The 20992-nt window shown below is 36.1% G+C and overlaps 3 protein-coding genes and 1 long non-coding RNA gene across 5 annotated transcripts; all 4 read right to left on the reverse strand.

Moving 5' to 3' along the window:
* Nucleotides 1–3617: 3617 nt before the first annotated feature.
* Nucleotides 3618–4242, reverse strand: LOC113074245 (stonustoxin subunit beta-like). The gene is made up of 2 exons (XM_026247003.1): nucleotides 4206–4242; nucleotides 3618–4157 (listed from the first exon to the last, which is right to left on the reverse strand). Exons 1-2 carry the CDS (start codon nucleotides 4240–4242, stop codon nucleotides 3637–3639), a joined length of 558 nt encoding a protein of 185 aa, XP_026102788.1. The 3' UTR covers nucleotides 3618–3636.
* A 6-nt stretch (nucleotides 4243–4248) lies between these two features.
* LOC113074253 (uncharacterized) lies at nucleotides 4249–5599 on the reverse strand. The gene is made up of 3 exons (XR_003280617.1): nucleotides 5449–5599; nucleotides 5176–5349; nucleotides 4249–4287 (listed from the first exon to the last, which is right to left on the reverse strand). It is a non-coding gene; the product is annotated as an uncharacterized LOC113074253 (long non-coding RNA).
* A 202-nt stretch (nucleotides 5600–5801) lies between these two features.
* LOC113074246 (protein NLRC3-like) lies at nucleotides 5802–6638 on the reverse strand. The gene has a single exon (XM_026247004.1). It carries the CDS (start codon nucleotides 6636–6638, stop codon nucleotides 5802–5804), a length of 837 nt encoding a protein of 278 aa, XP_026102789.1.
* Nucleotides 6639–17805: 11167 nt separating this feature from the next.
* On the reverse strand, nucleotides 17806–20323 carry LOC113074249 (tripartite motif-containing protein 35-like). Of its 2 annotated transcripts, XM_026247009.1 has the most exons (6): nucleotides 19796–20322; nucleotides 19484–19579; nucleotides 18925–19146; nucleotides 18798–18820; nucleotides 18590–18708; nucleotides 17806–18511 (listed from the first exon to the last, which is right to left on the reverse strand). In XM_026247009.1, the coding sequence occupies exons 1-6, from the start codon at nucleotides 20177–20179 to the stop codon at nucleotides 17844–17846; spliced, it is 1512 nt and encodes a 503-aa protein (XP_026102794.1). In that variant the 5' UTR covers nucleotides 20180–20322; the 3' UTR covers nucleotides 17806–17843. The 2 variants fall into 2 exon arrangements, with proteins under 2 accessions (XP_026102794.1, XP_026102795.1); XM_026247010.1 differs by lacking the exon at nucleotides 19484–19579 and having other exon boundaries at nucleotides 19796–20323.
* Nucleotides 20324–20992: the final 669 nt, after the last annotated feature.

The raw sequence follows: 20992 nt of genomic DNA on the forward strand, positions 1-20992 counted from the left end.
CATTTTCTCTCAATTATTCTTTTTTCTCTCATGAAATGCTTTTTTGCTATCAGTGTGATAACCTTTTTCTCTCAGATCATTTATTTTCTAGCATGTTATAAAGACTCAATTCTAGCTCCAGACAGTGACACGCAGGCAAAAGTCAGGGCATCAAAAATGGAAAGAAAAGAAGGAAAGAGAAGACAGAGAACGCCGAAGTCGACAGTATGTCACACAGTTTTTCAAAAAGAAAGGTAGCTTGCCCTATTCCTGTATTCCAAAACTTTCAGTTACTTATTTTTGTCGCTACATGACCTGCTGTTATCTAGCTAGCTTAGTAAAATAATTACTGAATTATGATTTGAATGCGGAGCAATTCGACCAATCAGATGAGAGGAGTGTTTCAGCACCACCCCCAAGTGTGAATTAAATATCAAAGGCATAAACTGATTTTTAAACCCCAAACTAAAAAAATTAGAAATCGAGCCAAAATCTCATTTTCAGTTTGTAAAACTATACGGAAAAACGGATAAACAAGCCATCTTCCATTTCTTGTTATTGCATTCTAAATAAGAAATGAAATGATTAAAACATACAGGGACCCTCTGTGTCCCTCATGTGTGTTGTGGAAGATTTTTATTAGTAAGGTTTTAATTAATTAAGTATATAATCAATGTGAATCTAGCCATTTTTGCTGCTAGTTATTATTCTATTAAAATCTTATAGATCTAAAATCTAATAGAAAGTAGAGGAGAACACACTTCAGCAAGGAGAAAGACTGAAATTAAAGCAGGAAAAGGTGAATCTTTCACTTGAGACTTTTCCTGAGGGTGAAAAGAACATTATGAAATGCCAAACTCTGGCAGAAAGCAACCAGAAGCCAGACTGAGAAGAAGCAGAAAAACAACGGAGACCGTACACCACAACATCAGGTCTTTGAGTGCCATCACAGACTGACAACCCAGTACAACAGCCCAGGCTGATGATGTCATCAGAAGGACTTCCATCCCTTCAGTGCACAGGTGCTGAATATTCAATGAACACTATAGGCAAAAATGCTGAACCAATTGCATGTTCATGCTTATAACATTGTTTACTATTAAAGAAGGAAGGGGAGACTGGATCTTTTACTCCCTCCTTGTCAAATTAGGAGAGAGATATTTGGTCCAGTAATCCCTCAGAGTGGAATTTCATAATCTAGTCACTGGTGATAATACAATGTGATTTATTTAGTCACTAGGTAGTGTAACTAATATGACTGGATTATGGAGTAGCACTCTGGATAAGAATAATCAAATGTGAGACTTATTAAGTCTCAAAGGGGAGAATATGTGGAAGATTTTTATTAGTAAGGTTTTAATTAATTAAGTATATAATCAATGTGAATCTAGCCATTTTTGCTGCTAGTTATTATTCTATTAAAATCTTATAGGTCTAAAATCTAATAGAAAGTTGCCTACGTGCTGGAATGTACAGAACTGATGAGAAACATATGGTCAGACATACAGAAAGGGCCTTTCTTTATACCAAAACAAGTAGAGGGCCCCTTCTTTCTAGGGAGGTATTAAAATTGCAAGCATAAGGAAAAGTCTGACGATTTGGAAACGCCCTGTATAGGGTATATAATGAGATGCTACCTAGCATTCGGGAGATCTTCTCACAGAGAATATCTCAGCTTTGTTTCTCTCTGAAATAAAGTCTATCTTCTGGAAACAAAACCCCGAGACTGTGTGATTCCTCAGAAACATGGCAGACAAAAATACACTACAGTGTCAGTTGTCTCTCAGCAATCAGATGACCCAGACAGAACAGAGAGAGACCCCAGATATATCTCACAGAGAGATTACTTTCCTGGACACACAGACTCACAGAGACCCCTATCCAGCAGCAGATACTTCAACATCATCAATTCAGGAGATGAAAGAACCAATGAAGATGAAGAATGAAAACCGACTGAGAGATGAGAGCAGAAAACAGAAAGACACACGAGACGGATAGCAGACAGTGTGTGAGTGTGTCTTCTGTCTGAACACATGCTTTAAAAACACACTATATCACTGCTCCATCTCAATGTTTGACCAACTCAATGTTGGAACTCTTAGTCCTGAATGTGGACCATAAAGACATTACATGACAGAAATTAAACATTTCACAAAGTGCAAAGATTTCTAAAAAAAAAAAAAAAAAGTAACCAAGTGTTACAATGCAGATTACATTACAGTCCCCTTCACCTGATCTGACCCTAAAAAAGTTGCTTTCATTAATACAGCCTAATGAAGTGAACATGATTCTTTATGAGTCTTTAATTAAGAATTAAAATTAATCTTTACTGAAATAATATTTGGAAGGTTAATCTATGCACATAAATCACATTTTAGTTTATCAAAACAAATTTACATTACATTTAGTCATTTCCAGCTAGAAACTTTTCATGTTTTGAGGATGTTTTCAGCGGCAAGTTTTAATTTAGTTCCCAGAATGTTCTGCCAAAAGTTAGGATAACATTTTCTAAAAACATTCTAAAAATGTTTATTGATAAAATTGTTAGAACATTGTTCTCTAACATTCTAATAAAGCTTCCATAAAAGATGTGGACATTGCTCAGAGTAAATAAAAAAAAACATACAAGTACCAGCTTGACTTATAAACCATGGCTGATTTTATTTCTGGCATTACCTTTACAAAAAGTCTCATTGAGATGAATGGAGATTTAGATGTTGATGGTTTATTGAAAAAAAAAAAGTTTGGTTTGACATCACCATTATAGTGATCAGTAGTTAGGCAGTTTGACTCAAACTTTTTAATGTTTAATGTAACTATGACGACTTACAAATGAGGACAATAAAAGCAATCAAGATCAACTAAAGAGCAAGTCTCAGTTATCTTAACGCAGTACACATAGCAAGGGCTTTTAAAATAATATAATAAATAAAACAAAAACAGACAGAATAGAAAAAGAATAGATCAAGCTAGTGTTAGGGGTCTTTTTTGCTTTTGTTAATTGTATAAATAATGAAAAGAAAACAGATAGAATACAAAAAGATTAGAAAGCTAGTTCCTTTTATATTTTTTAGAAAACAAGTTGCAAATGAATATAGTGCAAGAAGTTATTTTTTTCTTTCTTTTTTAAGAATATAATTAAAATAGATAGTGCTAGCGTTAGATGGTCAAATAAAGATGGAAGAGAGGTGGAAACAGTTTATTTAAAAGTCTGTAAAAGTGACTGTGTGCTTCTTTGGGATGGCAAAATAAAGTGACTTTCACTTACAAAATGCAAGCTTCTAGAGGGCACATAAGTCTGAAGTAATAAATATAGGTAAAGGGGTGTATAGCCAGTTGTTGTTTTGAAGGCAAATATCAATGTCTTGAATTTTATGTGAGCAGCTATTGGAAGCCAGAGCAAATTGATAAACAGAGGTGTGACGTGTTCTTTCCGGCTCCTTAAAAAAATTATCTTCCTGATGCGTTCTGCATTAATTGTAAAGGTTTGATAGAACTGGCTAAAAGACCTATCAAGAGAGCACTGTAATAGTCCAGCCAGGAAAGAACAAGAGATTGAACAAGGAGTTGTACAGCATGTTCTGAAAGAAAGGGCCTGAAAAGTCTAAATGCATGAAAACCATTTGTTTGCAACATCTCAGTTGTTTCCACAACAGATTATTTAAACTGACACAGAGACAATGAGGAATTAAAAACCCTGAACCCAGCATAGAGAGGTTCAGTGAATGTGGTGTTGGATGTGTGTAAGTGTGTGAGTCTGTGTGTGTCAGAGACGCTGAAGTATGACAGAGTGCCAGCCGACACATCAACATACACTCCTACTCTATTAGAGGATGAAGGGGCTGGCATGTCAATTTTCTTATTATCATGCCAGGCAGAATATCTGTTTTCAGTGCAGTACAGACTCCAGGATTTGTTATTGTACCCAAACCAAGATTCACTTCCTCCTTTCCTGTTGATTCCTTTATATGTCACTGCTATATAAGCCCATCCGCTCCATTCAACCTCCCAGTAACAGCGTCGAGTCAAACTGTCTTGACTCAGAACCTGCTCATGGTGCTCAAATCTGTCTGGATGATCAGGATACAGCTGATGATTTTTGACGTATGTTGCCTTTCTGTTCCCATTAGAGAGGATGAGTTGAGTGTGTGCTGTGTTTGGATCCAGGGTGAGATCACAGGCATCTGAACACAAAAAGAGATATGAGAAGTGTGTGTGTGTGTGTGTGTGTGTGTGTGTGTGATAGACTGAAAAGACGTACATTTCCTCAGTCCTGATGTGATTCTGAAGTGGCCTCCATGATCTAAACTAAAAAATAATAAGAAGAATAAGAAGAATATTATTTGTAAGCCTTCAATTGGGGAAAACTGGAACCAAATTCAAATTTGTCCCTATCCTAATGCCCCTGAGGTTGAGCCACAGGTGTCTCTCCATGGCAACCAATGCAGCCATAAAATGGCCAATGTCATGGGTCATTTGCTTGGTCGCACGAAGAGAAAGATCTGTGGCTTGGTGCAGCTCTGAAAACGCCTCCTCACTAATACTCCCACCTGTGCTCAGGTCTTTAACTCCTCATGGAGGATCTGGGATCTCTCCCCCTGGTGTGCCTGGGGTTCTCTAATTAATCTAATTTGGAGTGCCTGGGGTTCTCTTGGAGTTACCTCAAGTAACTCCCCAAACAGCATCCTCAAGAGCAGCAATAGCATGCTCTTCCCCAAGGCACTGCAAACAATAATCAAGGATAACTCAATGAGGTTATTTAAGCCAATTCATGGTGTGTCTGACACACAAGCTTCGCAACCTGTTGAACAGAGAATGTTCTCAGTTACTTGGCATAAATGGTGTTGCTTTTTTCAATTACTGAAGAAAAAAACATCAATAGAGTTTTCAAGAAAATGTCAGGACAACAATTTGTGATTTCAAGACAATGTCCCAAAATTCACAATCAAATAAATAAGTAATGGGGGGGAGAGATACCCGCCAACATTTGAATGTTGTTGAGCAGATTCTTAAACAATGCTGATTTTCTAAATTTAACATCGCATCACACTCTTCCCCAAGTGCTCACACAGAAGCACATGCTCGTGCTGGAAGGCTGTGACAATCAGCAGATCCATCTATGTGCAAATATATTATCAGCTGACGGTGGCTGTTTAATAATCTTAAGTAACCCCCCCTCACATCTGCCCCACATACTTGAGTATATGCAGTTTATAGTTTGTATCATCCAGTTTGTGTTTGAGCAGCTGGACTCCTGATGGTCCTGGGTGATTGTAGCTCAGATCCAGCTCTCTCAGATGTGAGGGATTTGAATTCAGAGCTGAAGACAAATAACCACAGCCTTCCTCTGTCACCATACAGCCAGACAACCTACAGACACACATCAAATTTAAACAGGTAGTTGTTTATAATTATTATGGAAATAGTACAATTTAAATATTCATGCATCACCATATAAATGACTCAGACCTCAGTATCTCCAGCTGGCAGTTTGGACTCTTCAGTCCATCAGCTAGTAGCTTCACTCCTGAATCCAGCACATCATTGTTACTCAGATCCAACTCTATCAGGACACAGTTTGAGGATTGAAGAGCTGATGCCACAGTTTCATGGGACTGAGCAGTGAGATTACAATCAAAAAGACTGAAACAAATCAAGACATTGTTTAAAATTAATAAAGAGTTAACCAAGCTATGGATGTTTTTTCTAAATATTTCCAAATCAGTTTTATTCTTGCAAAAATTTGAAATGATACTGACTTTCACAAAGAATAGTGTCTCCCAGCAGAAATTTCATGAACTTTAATTAAAGTAAATAAAAACTCACAGAGCTTTTTTGCAGTTGATCACAGCTGGCATCAGTCGTCTTCTTCCCTCATCTGATGTGTTGTATTTCTTGAGGTCCAGCTCATCCAGTGGCTCCTCTGACATCTGAAGCATGTAGGCGATTGTTGAGCAGTGAGCAGGAGAGAGTTTCTTCTCTGAGTGTTTGTCTGATTTCACAAACTCCTGAATCTCTCTGGAGAGACTCTGATCTTTCACTTCCAGCAGACAGCGAAACAGATTGATGGATATTTCAGTGGAGAGTCCATGTCCATCTTTGATCTTGTCTTTAATGTACTGTGTGGTTCTCCTGATGGTCTCTGAGCTGTTCTCTGTGTGTGTCAGTAGATCCTGTAAGAGTCTCTGATTGGACTCCAGTGAGATGCCCAGCAGGAACCTCAGAAAATGATCCAGATGTCCAGTTTTATTCTCAAGGGCTTTATCCACTGCAGCTTTAAGCAAAGCTTGTACTGAAATGAAGCTTTTTAGTACCTCAATAGTTGTACTAACATAATAGTTAAACACATAGAAAGCAGCAAGAAACTCCTGAATGCTCAGATGAATGAAGCTGTAGACTTTCCTTTGATGAATCACAGATTCCTCCTTAAAGATCTCAGTGCAAATCCCAGAATACACTGAGGCGTCAGTGACATCGATGCCGCTCTCAATCAGGTCCTCCTCATAGAACATCACATTGCCCTTCATCAGCTGTTTGAAAGCCACTTCAGCAAGTTTCACAATCACTTCTCTGTTGGACTGCAGGCGATTCTTTAAACCTCTCTCCTCATACTTCTGGTTCCTCATATTGATCTGAATCATCAGGAAGTGGATGTACATTTCAGTCAGAGTTTGAGGGATTTCTGCTCTCAGATCTTCTTCCAGGAACTTCTGAAGCACAGTGGATGAGATCCAGCAGAAGACGGGTATGTGGCACATGATGTGAAGATATCTTGCTCTTTTGATGTGTGAGATGATTCTGCTGGCTTGATGCTGGTCACTGATTCTCTTCCTGAAATACTCCTCCTTCTGAGGCTCAGTGAATCCATCAATTTCTGTAAGACGCTTGATATATTTGGAGGGGATTTGATTGCCTGCTGCTGGTCTGGAGGTGATCCAGATGAGAGCAGAGGGAAGCAGCTCTCCTTTTATGAGGTTTGATATCAACACAGCCACTGATGAAGTGTCAGTTACATCACAAACTTTCTGAGCACCTGAAAACATCAGTTGGATTCTGCTTTCATCCAGACCATCAAAGATGAACACAACTTTACACTCCTCATAAATCTGTGAGTCCAGATCTTGAAGTTCAGGATGAAAGTCCAGAAGAAGTCTGTGAAGACTGTACTGATTATTTCGGATTAAGTTCAACTCTCGAAATGGAAGCACAAACATGAAATCTACATCCTGGTTGGCTTTTCCCTCGGCCCAGTCCAGAATGAACTTCTGCACAGAGACGGTTTTTCCGATTCCAGCGATGCCTTTAGTAAGAACAGTCTTGATCTGGTCTTTCTTCTCACATCCTTGTTCAGGTGAGGCTTTAAATATGTTATTGCAGTCAATTACAGTGTCTTGTAAGTGTTTTGTTCTGGATGTTTTCTCCATCTGTAAAACCTCATGTTCTTCATTCACTCCTTCACTTTCTCCCTCTATGATGTAGAGCTGTGTGTAGATCCTGTTCAGGAGGGTTTCATTCTCCTGGAATTTGGTTCCCTAAAATAATCTCTCATACTTGACCTTCATGCTGGTTTTGTGCTGGTCTTTGATTCTCTGCAGGTTTCCAGTCTCCAGTGTGTGTTTCCGTAGGACTGTTTCAGTTATTTCATGTCTGATGTGGGTTTGAGAGTGGGATGTAGAAGATGAGCTGATCGCATCTGTGCCAGGCATTTTGCTCCTGCAAAAAGACAGTTCATCTAAGATCAGTGATGCTTAAAAGACCACCTGAAATGTATTCCACTCTGAGATATGAAAATGCAGTATGGGTAATGCAAGATGAATATGTTCAAAAGCAGCTTGGTACATAAAAGTATGTTCATTAATTTAGTAAAATCTATAATTTAAATAAGCTGAGGCAGGTTTTAGAATATTGAATATGATTATGAAGTACATATTTTGATTAACTTATTTTAATGTGCATTTACGTTTATTATTATTATTATTAATTAAATCATTATTCATCTGAGATGCACAATGTAAAGTAGCAAGTAAATGTTTATACTAACAGAGAGTCAGAGGTCACTGCTGAATCACTGAATGAAGGGAGTCTCTTCATAGATCTGTCACTCTTCAGAGACACACTGCTGAGTTCTGGAGACTCTGATCTCGGTTTCTTCATCCTTGTGATGCTGATAAACAACAAACAAAACGTAAAGGAGTAGTTCACATTTATAGTAGAAAAAAAAAATACTATGGAAGTCAATGGGGCTCATCAACTGTTCAACAGAAGAAAGAAACTCATAAGGGTTTGAAACAAGTGGAGAGTGGGTAAATGATGAAAGAATTGTCATTCTGAAAGTGAACTACTTTAATTTTTCACAAACATACTATATAGTTTAGTGCACTACAAAAGTACATTTAGGTGAATAAAAATGTCTGCCAAATGCTGAAATGGTGAATGTCTTACTTGGGGTCAGAGGTCATTTCTGCGTTGCTGAAGGCAGAGGGCTGACTCTTTGTGGGTTGATCACAGCTTATTTTTAAGGAAGTGTCCTCCTCTTTCTTCACGTGTTGACTCATTTTAGAGGAAACGTCCTAATCTTCTGTCTCTTCACGTCCTCTCATCTGTCAAAGAGTGTTGGAAACATAGTTTAAAAGATAAAATAAAGAAAAAAAGAACTAAAAGAAAAAATAATTTGTAAATCAGACTGTTATATCACCTCTGTGTGTGTTTTCATTAAACTGACCTTCAGCCTTAGAATCTATACTGAAAAAAATTCACAAATAATGGGTACAGTTAAAAATCGTTATTTTTTTACATAATGACAACAGCAAAAATTAAATCCCATATAAAAAACAATCAACCCCAAAACAGCATCACATTTTTATAGGAGTACATGAAATTCAGATTTTCTATCTGTTAAAGCATGTGGAAAATAATCTTAAATTGTGAACTCAGTTTTCAGGAATGCTTTGCAAAATTGATGCATGGGAAAACTCCCAAACAAAGAACAAACATGTTCAGTCAGTGTACTGTTTGAGTACATGAATTACTCCGGGATATTGGTTTGTTTTAACTCAGAGGGAGTGCTTTGAGTACCCAGAAAAGCACTATATAAATGATGATATAATTGTTTGTTATTAATTATTATGATTCTGGTTGATCTGAACACTTTTAAGTGTCAGCCACATTAAAAAAGTTAACAGCTTAAGTAATTTGTGGATTAATGCGTATAGGAGACACGGACCGTTTAAAACAATTCAGTTCATTTTGGTGAACTGGTTCAAAAAGATCTGGTTACATTGAATGATTCGTTCGCGAACCGGATATCACAAACTGCTTTGTTTTGAACTCTATTTTTTAACACACAGTTTCAAAAGCAAGAGAACTAACTAAACCAAACACTCTCCACCACATTGGTGACTTCAAATGAATCAAGTATCAACATTTAAACCTGTGTTAATTCTCAATAAGAGCTTCTCTAGATGTCTGAAAGAAATAAAGTCACAGAACCTTGTAAGGAGGATCTGTGAACGTCTATATCGGACGTACACAAGACATTAAAAACATTTTTAAAAAAAAGACGTCATAAAAACATTCTGTCTCCTCAGTGGACGTTTTTTCAACGTCTGCAAAGACATAAAAAGACGTCCACTGGACGTATCTTTGCCCAGTGGATTAGGTTGATGTTAAAATACGCAATATAGTAATTTTCAAATAATAGTTCCTTTAAAAACAAACAAAAATTTTAAATACATGTGACTTCATGCCACAAGACTGCTAACGTATTAAGGTATAATTAACACTGGATTTATTTAACATGCATTATGTACCATGTGTTGAGTTCAGTGTAAAATGCATTGAGTAAAGAAGTTAATATACAAGACTTGGTATGTCCTTGTGCTTTAGACACAAACTTTCAATAATAAAAAAAGTTATTTGACACATGTTATGGTCTTTTATTTATTTAGACAACCTGAGTAATGTAAAGTCGTGGCCTAGTAGTTAGAGAGTTTGACTCCTAACCCTAGAGTTGTGGGTTCGAAACTCGGCTCGGCAATAACACGACTGAGGTGCCCTTGAGCAAGGCACTGAACCCCTAACTGCTCCCCGGGTGCCACAGCATAAATGATGAACACTGCTCCGTGTGTGTGTGTTCATGGTGTGTGTGTACACTTTGGATGGGTTAAATGTAGAGCATGAATTCTGAGTATAAGTCACCATACTTGGCTGAATGTCATGTCACTTTTCTTACTTTACAATTGTGTATGCTTATAGATAATAGGCCTTGTGTTCAGTAAACAAAAAATATTTTGTTCTGATATTTTTTTAGGTTAACATGACTATTTATGTTGTGACAACTTGTGATATTAAGTTATTTTAAGTTGGGTGGACTTTAGTCCCCGTTTGTTAAGTTTACTCAAAAAAGCGCTTGCAATAAGTTGCCTTATTTTAGTAATAAAATTTTTTTTTATTTTTGCCTTAGTTGACGCAACTTTTTTTTTATACAGTGTGTGTGTGTGTATATATATATATATATATATATATATATATATATATATATATATATATATATATATATATATATATATATATATATATACATAATATGTCAGGAAGAAAAGAGATTTAAAAAACATGTTTCATGAGGGTGTGTAAATGATGATGGAAAATACATTTTTTAATAACCATCCCTTTAACTGGTGTACTGCAGTACAGCTACATAAAAATACTCATATACTCTTAAGTATGCATGTAGTCTGCTGTATTATTTGTGTTGAACTACCTAAGATAAATGCACTTTACTTACATTTTCAACAACAAAAGTTCAAATACAGAGTGGCATGAACCTCTAGATGGCACAGTCCAACAGGTCTAACTCAATCTGACCTGCCAACATCATTGTCACATAGCAGCTGATTGGTTCTCTACTGTATCGGTAGCCATTGAGCTTACTGCTCAATTTTCAAATAATTGGCTTTTGTCTGCTGTAGCAGTTTCCAGCACATTTCAGAACAACCTAAATCAACATCTAAGATAAGTGAATGCTCTTTTAATCCATGTAGCTGTGAATGTTTGCATGGTCTGCCTAACTGAATACAAAATGAGCAACCATAAACAAGTTAATCTTAGTGTCATGTTAGCAGTTTTCATTGCATGCAGCAGCATTTAGCATCTATCACAGTCATATCAACGATAGTGTTGCGGTAGAAAGGGATTATGAGTTATCGCTATGGTTGTTGCTTTTCCGAGTGAAATGCATTATGGGTAGTTCAGAGATATGTGCTCATGTAACGTGTGCTCTCGCTGTGCTGTGTCATTCAGAAAATGAATGTTTATATTCTGCTTTATTTATTCAAGTCAGTTTGTGCACTGTAACCCAGATAACATCATTCACGAAACCTCCGCAAAGGGACAGATTGAGAACTGAATGTAATTGTAAAATGTCGGTTTGTTAATTTAGAATGAAATGAGGAAGTAAAACAACAATACAATTATAATATAACATTATAATGTACTTAAAAACCATTAGCATGTTCTTTTCAAAGCGACCATGTATTGTTCCAGATCCTGACATAATGATATCAGGTCAAAATTTGCAAGTTGTGACTGAATACAAGTATCTGGGTGTTTGGATTGATTCTAATCTCTGTTTTAGAATTCATGTTAAAATGAAAGTGCAAACGAGTTAGATTTAATTTAAGTAATATTAGATTTGTTAGGGATTCATTCACCTTTGAAACTGCTATGATATATATGAATGCCATGATTATCCAGCATTTTACATATTGTTTGACAAGCTGGGCACAAGCTAACAAGTCTACAATTAGGTCACTTGAAAGTCTTTATAAACAAACTCTTAAAGTTTTAGTTCAGAAACCTAATAATTTTCACACTTGTCAAATTTTAAATACCCATAGACTTCTGAGCTGGGAAATTTGATCACTTACAGTAATCTTTGTCTAGCCTATAAGATATTGCATAGTACGGCCCCACCTCCACTGAAGAGATTTGTTATGCAGAGAGCAGGCACTCATGTTACCAGAGGTATCACAAGAGGGGACTGTATCATTCCCACTCGAAAAAGTGCCTTTAGTCAGTCAGCGTTCTCTGTAATAGCAACTAAACAGTGGAATTTATTGCCAAGGATGATAAGAGAAACAGACACTTATCGTTCTTTTACTGGTCAGCTTAAGAACTGGCTAATTGATAATCAGATATGTGTACATTAGACTATTGACTGTCTGCTGAGAATTGTTGCTTGATAGCAGATTGTCTTGTGTCAGACTTAGAAATTTCTCACTATGTTTTAGCCTATATTGTGTGCTGACGTTGCTTGTTACTTATTGGGGTGTGTTATATCTGTTTTATTATTACTTTTCTATTGTTGTTATTACTTGTGGACTGTAAAAAGTAATTTTATGGGGGGGGGGGTTATATGCTGATTTTTAGGTTGCCTTTATAATAACTGGCCAGGGACAACAGATGAAAATTAGCCTGTTGAGCTAACTCTGGCTCATTTACAGTTATTTTACTGTTAATCAATGAGCACTGTCCCTGTAAAATAAATAAATGAAATGAAATGAAATAAATTAGAAAATTTTCAGTGAGTTAATTTCAAAACGTGGGATAGTCTTAGGCTACAGTCTACACAGACTTCTTATGCATGCTATTGTTATTAAATTATAAAAATTATAGTTATTAAATTGTCATTAAATAATAGGCCTATATATATATATATATATATATATATATATATATATATATATATATATATATATATATATATATATATATATATATATATATATATATATATATAGGCCTATTATTTAATGACAATTTAATAACTATCATTTTTATTTTATTTTTATATATATATAGGGTGCAGAGTGTATTGAAATTCAAGTTGAATCTAGTATAAAAAAGTTTTAATTGTTTAAATTATTTCTATGAATTAATAATATGTTATCATGACTTGTTCATCTTATCATTTTTTATGAGCTGTATTCCTTCCCGAAACCAAGCACCACCTTTTTCCTTTTTCTTTTATTATTCGCTCACAAATCTCATAATTATTATTATTATTTTTTTGACAATTACATCATCATTAGAGTTGCCAGTTAACTTCAGAAATGGAAAATAAGGGCTATTTGAGATTATTTCTCATTTTCTTTATATCTGCTTGCAGTTAAAAAGTTTTTAAAATTTGTTTTGCTTCGCTACAATTATTATAAATAAAAAAAAAAAAAAAAATAATGGGTCAATTTTACCATATAGAATTGGGCTAGTAATTTAGGTGAAAATACTGCAAAATTACTAATGGGTTTGACCCCTAACCCTAGGGTTGTGGGTTCGAATCTCGGGACAGCAATACCACGACTTAGGTGCCCTTGAGCAAGGCATCGAAACCCCCAGCTGCTCCCCGGGTGCCGCAGCAAAAATGATGCCCACTGCTCCGGGTGTGTGTTCACAGTGTGTGTGTGCACTTTGGATGGGTTAAATGCAGAGTACGAATTCTGAGTATGGGTCACCATATTTGGCTGAATATCACGTCACTTTCACTTAAAGCATAACAACTTAAGGTCTTTGAAACTTTAGTCAATAAAGCATTTTTTAAACAATGGCACTTAAAGTTTTCAACTAAAATATTATTTCAACCATGCCATACACACAATTTCACATAATAACACATAATTCATATTATATAAATAATACTGCACACCTATTAAATGTGTCAAATCTTAAATATGTTGTTAAACTGTGCAGCTTGGAGAAAATATAAGCACAGGCTCATAGGCTTGACATTTATCCTGCTCGTTCTAAGAAACACGCATAACTTCAAGTAATAAACTTTATATTAATATTAAATATTTTAACTAGTCTACAGTGTTTTTCGTTCATTTTCCCCGACTGCAGCCATCAAACGTAACATGTCAGTGAGACAAAGCTGACCGCTATTTGTGAAAATGTGCATTGATGCGCTTGTTTGATAAGTTGTGGTTAAAGCGCCACTCAGCGGTCAAAGGATGCAAAGGCACTTTGCAGACACGGCAGCGGTGGTAGAACCATCATTTTGGTTGGCCACCTACTGCACATTACCATGACAATCCCTCCAAAAAGTCATAACAGAAATATAGTTCCCTTTCATAAACGGTGCATTACATTGCATGAAACACTACACTCTAAAAAAAATGATGGGTTAAATATAATCCAGAGCTGGCTTAAAAAGGGACAAACCGAGCTATTGGGTTCTTTTGACCCAGTGGTTTTTGTAAGTGAAATGAAGCATTAGAAAAAAACAATGCACTGTTGTCATACAAGTTATACAAGTTAAATTTGATACCAGTAGCATACCGTGGGATTCCAGTCAGGGCCTTCAGTAAACTACATACCATTACACATCTATCTTACACATCTCTGTAACAGCTAACACAGCCACACACACATAGGCTCTCAACAACAACAACAGGTGATCAACAATTTCAACAGTAGGCTAGATAGGGGTGGGTTAAATTTGACTACATGGATCAGTAAAAGTAATCCTCCAATACACAGGTCACTATGAACATTCATGTCACTCTAAAATGTGCTCACAGCAACAAAACTGTACAAATGCTGGATATCCACACACCAAGCACAATTTATTTGGCCATTTTTATTTTTATGTTCTGTTAGCCACTCATAGATAGAGTCTTTGAAATGGTGCACAAAACCATTGTTAGCGAATTCAGTTTGAGTCGTTTATCCTTTCTCAGTTATTCCTCTTTTGTCTGCAAAAGAGCGCCTTGAAAAAGGCAGATCGGCAACAAGATCTGATGTAGACACACTGGTGACAGCGGATTGGAAATTCCAACTAAATACTGGGGCACGGTGTTGCCAAATGGGGCTAATTTTATACTATTGCCGTGGGTTGTTTCTCCATTTCTGCTGGCTGAAGTGACTTCAATTACATGACATTTAGCCCCTGGAATATGATTTTTACCAGTGTTACCCTGCCAAAAAAGTATTTTACTCCTAGACAAGATTTTTGACAGAGGGACACCTTGAAACTTGACTGGGTGGGTTTTGATGAGAAAACCTGGCAAACCTGGCTGGGGGAAGCATTGGGCACGCTGGACTCATGGAACGTCAAAAATTGATTGACTGATGAATCTGTCATTAATGCTCATAAAAAATCAGATGCAAGCTTTCTGTAGTGCTGGCCCCAGACTTTTTTTTTTTTTTATTTTTTTTATTTTTTTTATGTAGGATATTCCAGTTCCACCTCAATGAAACTAATCATCTTATCAATTTTATTCCCTGTTTTTGTTATTTTCTGTTAATAAAAGCCTCGCTACAGTATAAACAACACAGATAAAATTATGACAATGAGTTGTATTTTGTAATCATTATTAATTAGTTTGGCTGTGTTGCTCAGAAAATTAGCAAAATACTAAAATCATCATGACAATTATGAATAAATAAAATTGTGAATCGTGATTTTCCTAAAAAAAAAAAAAAAAAAAAAAAAAAAATATATATATATATATATATATATATATATATATATTATAATTATTTTTGCCATATAGCCCACACCTACATCACAGTATTTAACCATCGACGTTTCTGGCATTTTGTTCATAGCTGTTAATCTATATAAATACAAAGATTTGAATCTCAAATAAGAACATAAACAAATAGCAAATAATTATGGCCATATGGTAAAATGGAGAGCAAAAAATAAATAACTAAATAACTTACCACAAAATGCACAGCTACTTTAAGGCTCGAAGTGATGTCTTTTTACTTTTACTTTCTTATTTGCGTGTGCTACCTGGTTACGGTGTGTCTTGTTTATGGTCTTATATGGCCACAATCGCTATGAAACCACTCCCTGTAGTGGCGCAGAACGTCATCACAAGTATGGTGTAAAGTAAGAATGAAGATGAAATCTCAATTCCAGAACTAGACCAATAAACCAACCAACAAACAAATAGTGAGAAACGGGAAAAATAACTGATAGTAACCAATAACCAAGTAACTGAATAAATGAATGAATAAATACATAGAAACATTTATTTAAGTTTATACTTGATTTAAAAAAAAAAGAAAATCTAATACTAAATATGGCCTCACTTAAAGATCTGTTCATAAGAATCAACTGAAAACTAAAGAGTTCTGAAAGAGGAAACAAAATGGTCATGTCCCATAAACATGAGACCAAACAGACTAAGAGACGAGAGAATAAATCAGAAAGCCTCAATTTGGTCTTCAATCCACAGCAATCCATTTTGAGCGATTTAGTTTTTTGATTGTTCATGCAGGATTATGCCTCTCTAGGTCAAGTCATATTTATACAGTGCTTTATACAATACAGATGTTGTCAAAGTAGCTTTACAGTTATTATACAGGAACTGTGTGTTGATAATGCATGAGGACAATAGTAAACATTCACTTTTTTTCTTGCGTGGTGTCCACAACAATGGACAGATATTTGGAAGCTCTTTTGAATCATATAAGATCAATCACCAACTAGTTAACTCCCAATGTGTTGTCTATGATTACATTTAATTTGTGTCTTTGTATCTCTTTTTTGTTTTGCATAATATATCAAAAAGCAGCAGGACAGAGGAGATGCACCAAGATTCAGAAGTGTCACATCCTTTCCAGAAAACCAGACAGGTACAAAAAACATTTTTCAGCTAAATAGGATGTCTGAAATACTTTCATCCAGATCTTAACAATATTTTATTGTAGAGTTTTTTTTTTCTTCTTCTTGTGGACATCATGCACCATATAATTCTGCCTATATATAGATTTGTATGTTTTTGTTTTTTATCTGTTTTTATAATATGTGTAGATACACTTGCTTACACTCTGCTTTTGTGAAAGTGTATATATAATGTGTAAACAACAGAGTAAACTAGAGGAGTACAACATCCCACAATGCAATGTACTTGACATTGAAAATAAATATGTGAAATATTATTACAATATAAGTGGTAGTAGTGTTGTTGGCTGTTATATGTGCCATATGTATCACTTTAAACTGCACTTTAAAAATTAAGTGCATTTTTATGATAGCAGAACTGTAAAGGGACCATTGTAATATGGTAAATATATTAGTTACTTATCAACAGCCGTCTAGAGGGTACCATCAAAATAATCAAACTGATATTACAATAAAAATAGTCCAAAGCAAATGTGTCATATTACACATTCATCTGATCTGATATCTGATCTTATGGCTGTTTGAGAAAAAAAACAGTATTATTATTACTACTACTACTTATAAGTGGTATTTGACCACTTTAAGTAGCATCAGAATTTTTTTTTTTATTATTATTATAAATATGAATATAAAAAGTGTTACCAAGTTTTTTTTTTTTTTTTTTTTTTATCACAAAAAATAAAATAATAACTGTATATATATTTATATTTATCACTGATGTCACATGGACTATTTTGTTAATGTTCTTGGTAACTTTCTTGGCCTTGAACAAGGTAGGAACCTTGCTGTCTATGGAGAGCCAGAAATCTAGAAAGCTCACGGATTTCATCAAAAATATCTTAATTTGTGTTCCAAAGATGAATGAAGGTCTTATGGGTTTGGAGAAATATTAATTATGTACTCTTCTTGACTAAATCACTTCAGTACCTTACATAACACTCAGTTTATGCTCACGTTATACAGAGAGAATTATGCATTGTTTAGTTTTTACATTTTAGTTGATGAAAATGATGAAAATGACTAATTAGAAATACATAACTCACCACCCAAAGGTTAAATAGTCTAAAATCAGCAGCACGTTCAAATATTGGTCATTGCTTCTTAAAGGGTTAGTTCACCCCAAAATCGATCTTATGTTGATCAGGCACGAGGACAATAGTGAACACTAACTTCATGTGTTATGTCTGAATGAAAGAATCACCAGTAAGGCTATGAAAACCCAAAAACAGATCTCAATAAAGCCTTTGTATCTCTCCTGGAAAGACGGATTGCGCTCCACCTGTTTACCAGCCAGAGTGATTTTAGCTGGGACTGGAAGGACACGCAGTGGGACGGACTGATCCTCCGGAATCACAAATGGAAAGAGTTCTTTCCCTGCAGGCACTCCAGTAATCTTTGCAAAATGGGAATCACTCCTGGCATCAGAAAAGCTCACCTTTCTCTGCCACCTGCCCAAAACATCATAATCGTCCTCTAGTCTCACTTGCACTACCTCAGGATTTGTCTTTATAGTGAACCGTGTGAGAGTGCTCAGGAAACTGTACATGCATCCATCTCGTCTGAGGCCCCAGAAGCCATTTTCAGGACTCAGAGGCTGTGTAACAGGTTTTCCATCTGATCTGAAACACACTCCAAGACTCCATCTGCGACTGTTTCCCATCTCAATTTGCCAGGTGTGAGTGCCAATACCGTATCCCACGCTACCCAAAACCATACAGCTCCTATTGAGAGGAAAAGCATTGGATTTGTCCTGTCGATGGAGACACGAGGTGACAGAGGTCAGGTCATCTGACACAGAAAAGTCTGGTGGAGTTGTATGTGGATTCAGGATCACAGGATCTGCAGAGACCAGGGAACAGTAATTCAAGTCGATAAATGTAGGAGTTCTTACAGAAACTGAGCAAGTCTAGTACTCACAGTAAGGGCAGATGTCCTTCATATTATCCCACACTTGGTACTTCAAGTTCCCCAGATGTTTAGAAACATCAATAAGAGCTTCTGAACTTTGTTCCTGATCTGGGAGTGTGTATTTAGCTCTGAACACATGCACACAAACCGACTTCAGAATAAAGAATCTGTGCACTCATAAACTAATTCATTTGTTCTTATAGAAAAGACAAAATACCTGTTCATAATGCTGTTATAATTCTGCAAAAATGCACAATGAGACAGCAAGATTAGGAACTGTTGTTAAATAAAATGTAGCCAACACACATGTGACTGTGAGTATGTGATGTTTCTGCGGTCCCAACCTGAAGAAAGGTGATGTCATCGTCCTTCATTCGCTCCTCCAGCTCTCGGAGTCTGTCTGAGAGCGAACGTATTCTTCCCTCTGTTCTCTTCTCCATCTTCACTCTCTTTTGTTTCTCCTCTTCATTTAGAGCTGCGATCCTACTCTCCTCCTCCTTTTTAAGGAAGTGATGGAGTTTTTTAAACTCCTCCTTGATTCTTCTCTCTGTCTGCTGAACTTGAGACTGGGGGGAGGGGGGGGGGTTCATGCATGTTTATCTAAATTAGCAGATTATCATGCCTAATTATGTTGGCTTGAAAAATTAATGTTTTTCCTAAAAATTACAATCTAAACTTGAAAAAAAAAAAAATCCCATAGATTTACATAGACATTTTATTGAGTCAAAACAATTCAATCACCAAGTGACATAAAATCTCAAATCTAATAATCTAAACTCAATTAAGTTGACAAATTGCGTGCCATTTTTAATAATAAAAATGTTTCCCACATCAAAATGAATCAAATATTTAATTAACTATTATTTTAAAGATAAAATATGAAACATGTATGTAATGTGTCACCTGATTGTAATTCCAGATCTTGGCATCTTGTGCTGCAGTATTCTGTAAGGACCACAAAGTCTTCTCAGCCGGACGAAGAGCTGCTTTCAGCTTTTCCTTTCCAGATAACCCCGCCATTATCAAACAACACGTGTATGAAACCTTTTACTAAGCACTTAAAAGGAAATTCAATTTCAGCTTAACTTACTCCATAGTCGTTCTATGGAAATCAAATTAAAGTAGTTATAAATGATTGGTATGCTGCTTTAATAACCACGTCATTTTAATAAATAATTAAATAGCATATATAAAATGTCTAATACACACTCTCACCTTGCGTTGTTGCACAGTCTGTTGCAGCGGCTGTATTTTGTGTCTCGCATGCTCCTGTTTCTTACACACTGCACATATAACCTCTTCATCTGTTTGACAGAACAGCTCGATTTTCTCTCCGTGTATCTGACACTCGTGTTCTTCATCCCTCTCTTTCCTCGTGCTTTGCTCTCTCAGGTAAGTCTCACAGGTGTTCCTCAAGCACAGGTTGGACACTGGCTCCTGCGGGGACAGCTGTCTACAGACGGGACAGTTTCTGGAGCTGCTGGAGGTCCAGTGATCATTAATACACTGTCTGCAGAAACTGTGTCCACAGCTCAGTAACACCGGGTCTCTGAAGACATCAGTGCACACGGGACACGACAGCTCATCCTCGAGTGCCATTTAGACACAGACAACATGAAACTGAATAAAGGTTTCTCTGAGAACAAATCCAAAATAAACACTTCCTAGTTGTTACAGCCTTTGTATGAGGAAATGACATGTCAAACTTTCATTGGAAGAAAACAATTCATTGAACCGTTAATATATCCACATGACAGGGGGCGCTAATGATCCTCTCCGATTCACATTCAAATCTGCAAAAGACTGCTTATACCATACTGACAAAATCTTAGTAACATTCATACACACAGATTTATTATTATTATTACAATAAGAACATTTTAAATAAAAACAAAATGTCAACGTGTGTGACAGTTAGGATTAGGGGTAGAGGTATAATATTTAATATTGCATTATATTGTTCATTTCCGAATCATATTGTGCATTAAAAAGTGTATAGCTGATTTGAACTCATCCTTGCATTAGGCTACATGACTGTGACCAGCAGATGTTCTCATCGAGCGCTTCAGAACTGAGCTGGTTCACAAGCACCGTTTGTCCCACTGCCATATTATTCTTCTCTATTCTATGTATATTCATATCCTTCTGGTCTGCTCACAAGACTCAATACTGTAGAACGCTTGTATTGTGACGTGTACATTAGCCACACCCACAAAGTTTCTAGCAGATTCGGACCGAGCCCAGCTGCTGTTCTTAAAGGGGTCGCCGCGAAATTAAAGGAGAACACACCACTTTAGTTTAATTTCAGTCTACAGTTTAACTATCGTTAATCTCTCTGTCCTTTACCAGATGATTGAGAGCAGTGTATTTTTCTGATCTTTTCGTACCACAGCCTTTCTGTTTTTAGTGGGA

The sequence above is a fragment of the Carassius auratus genome, unplaced genomic scaffold (assembly GCF_003368295.1).
Source record: "Carassius auratus strain Wakin unplaced genomic scaffold, ASM336829v1 scaf_tig00014168, whole genome shotgun sequence".
Classification (NCBI taxonomy): Eukaryota; Metazoa; Chordata; class Actinopteri; order Cypriniformes; family Cyprinidae; genus Carassius; species Carassius auratus.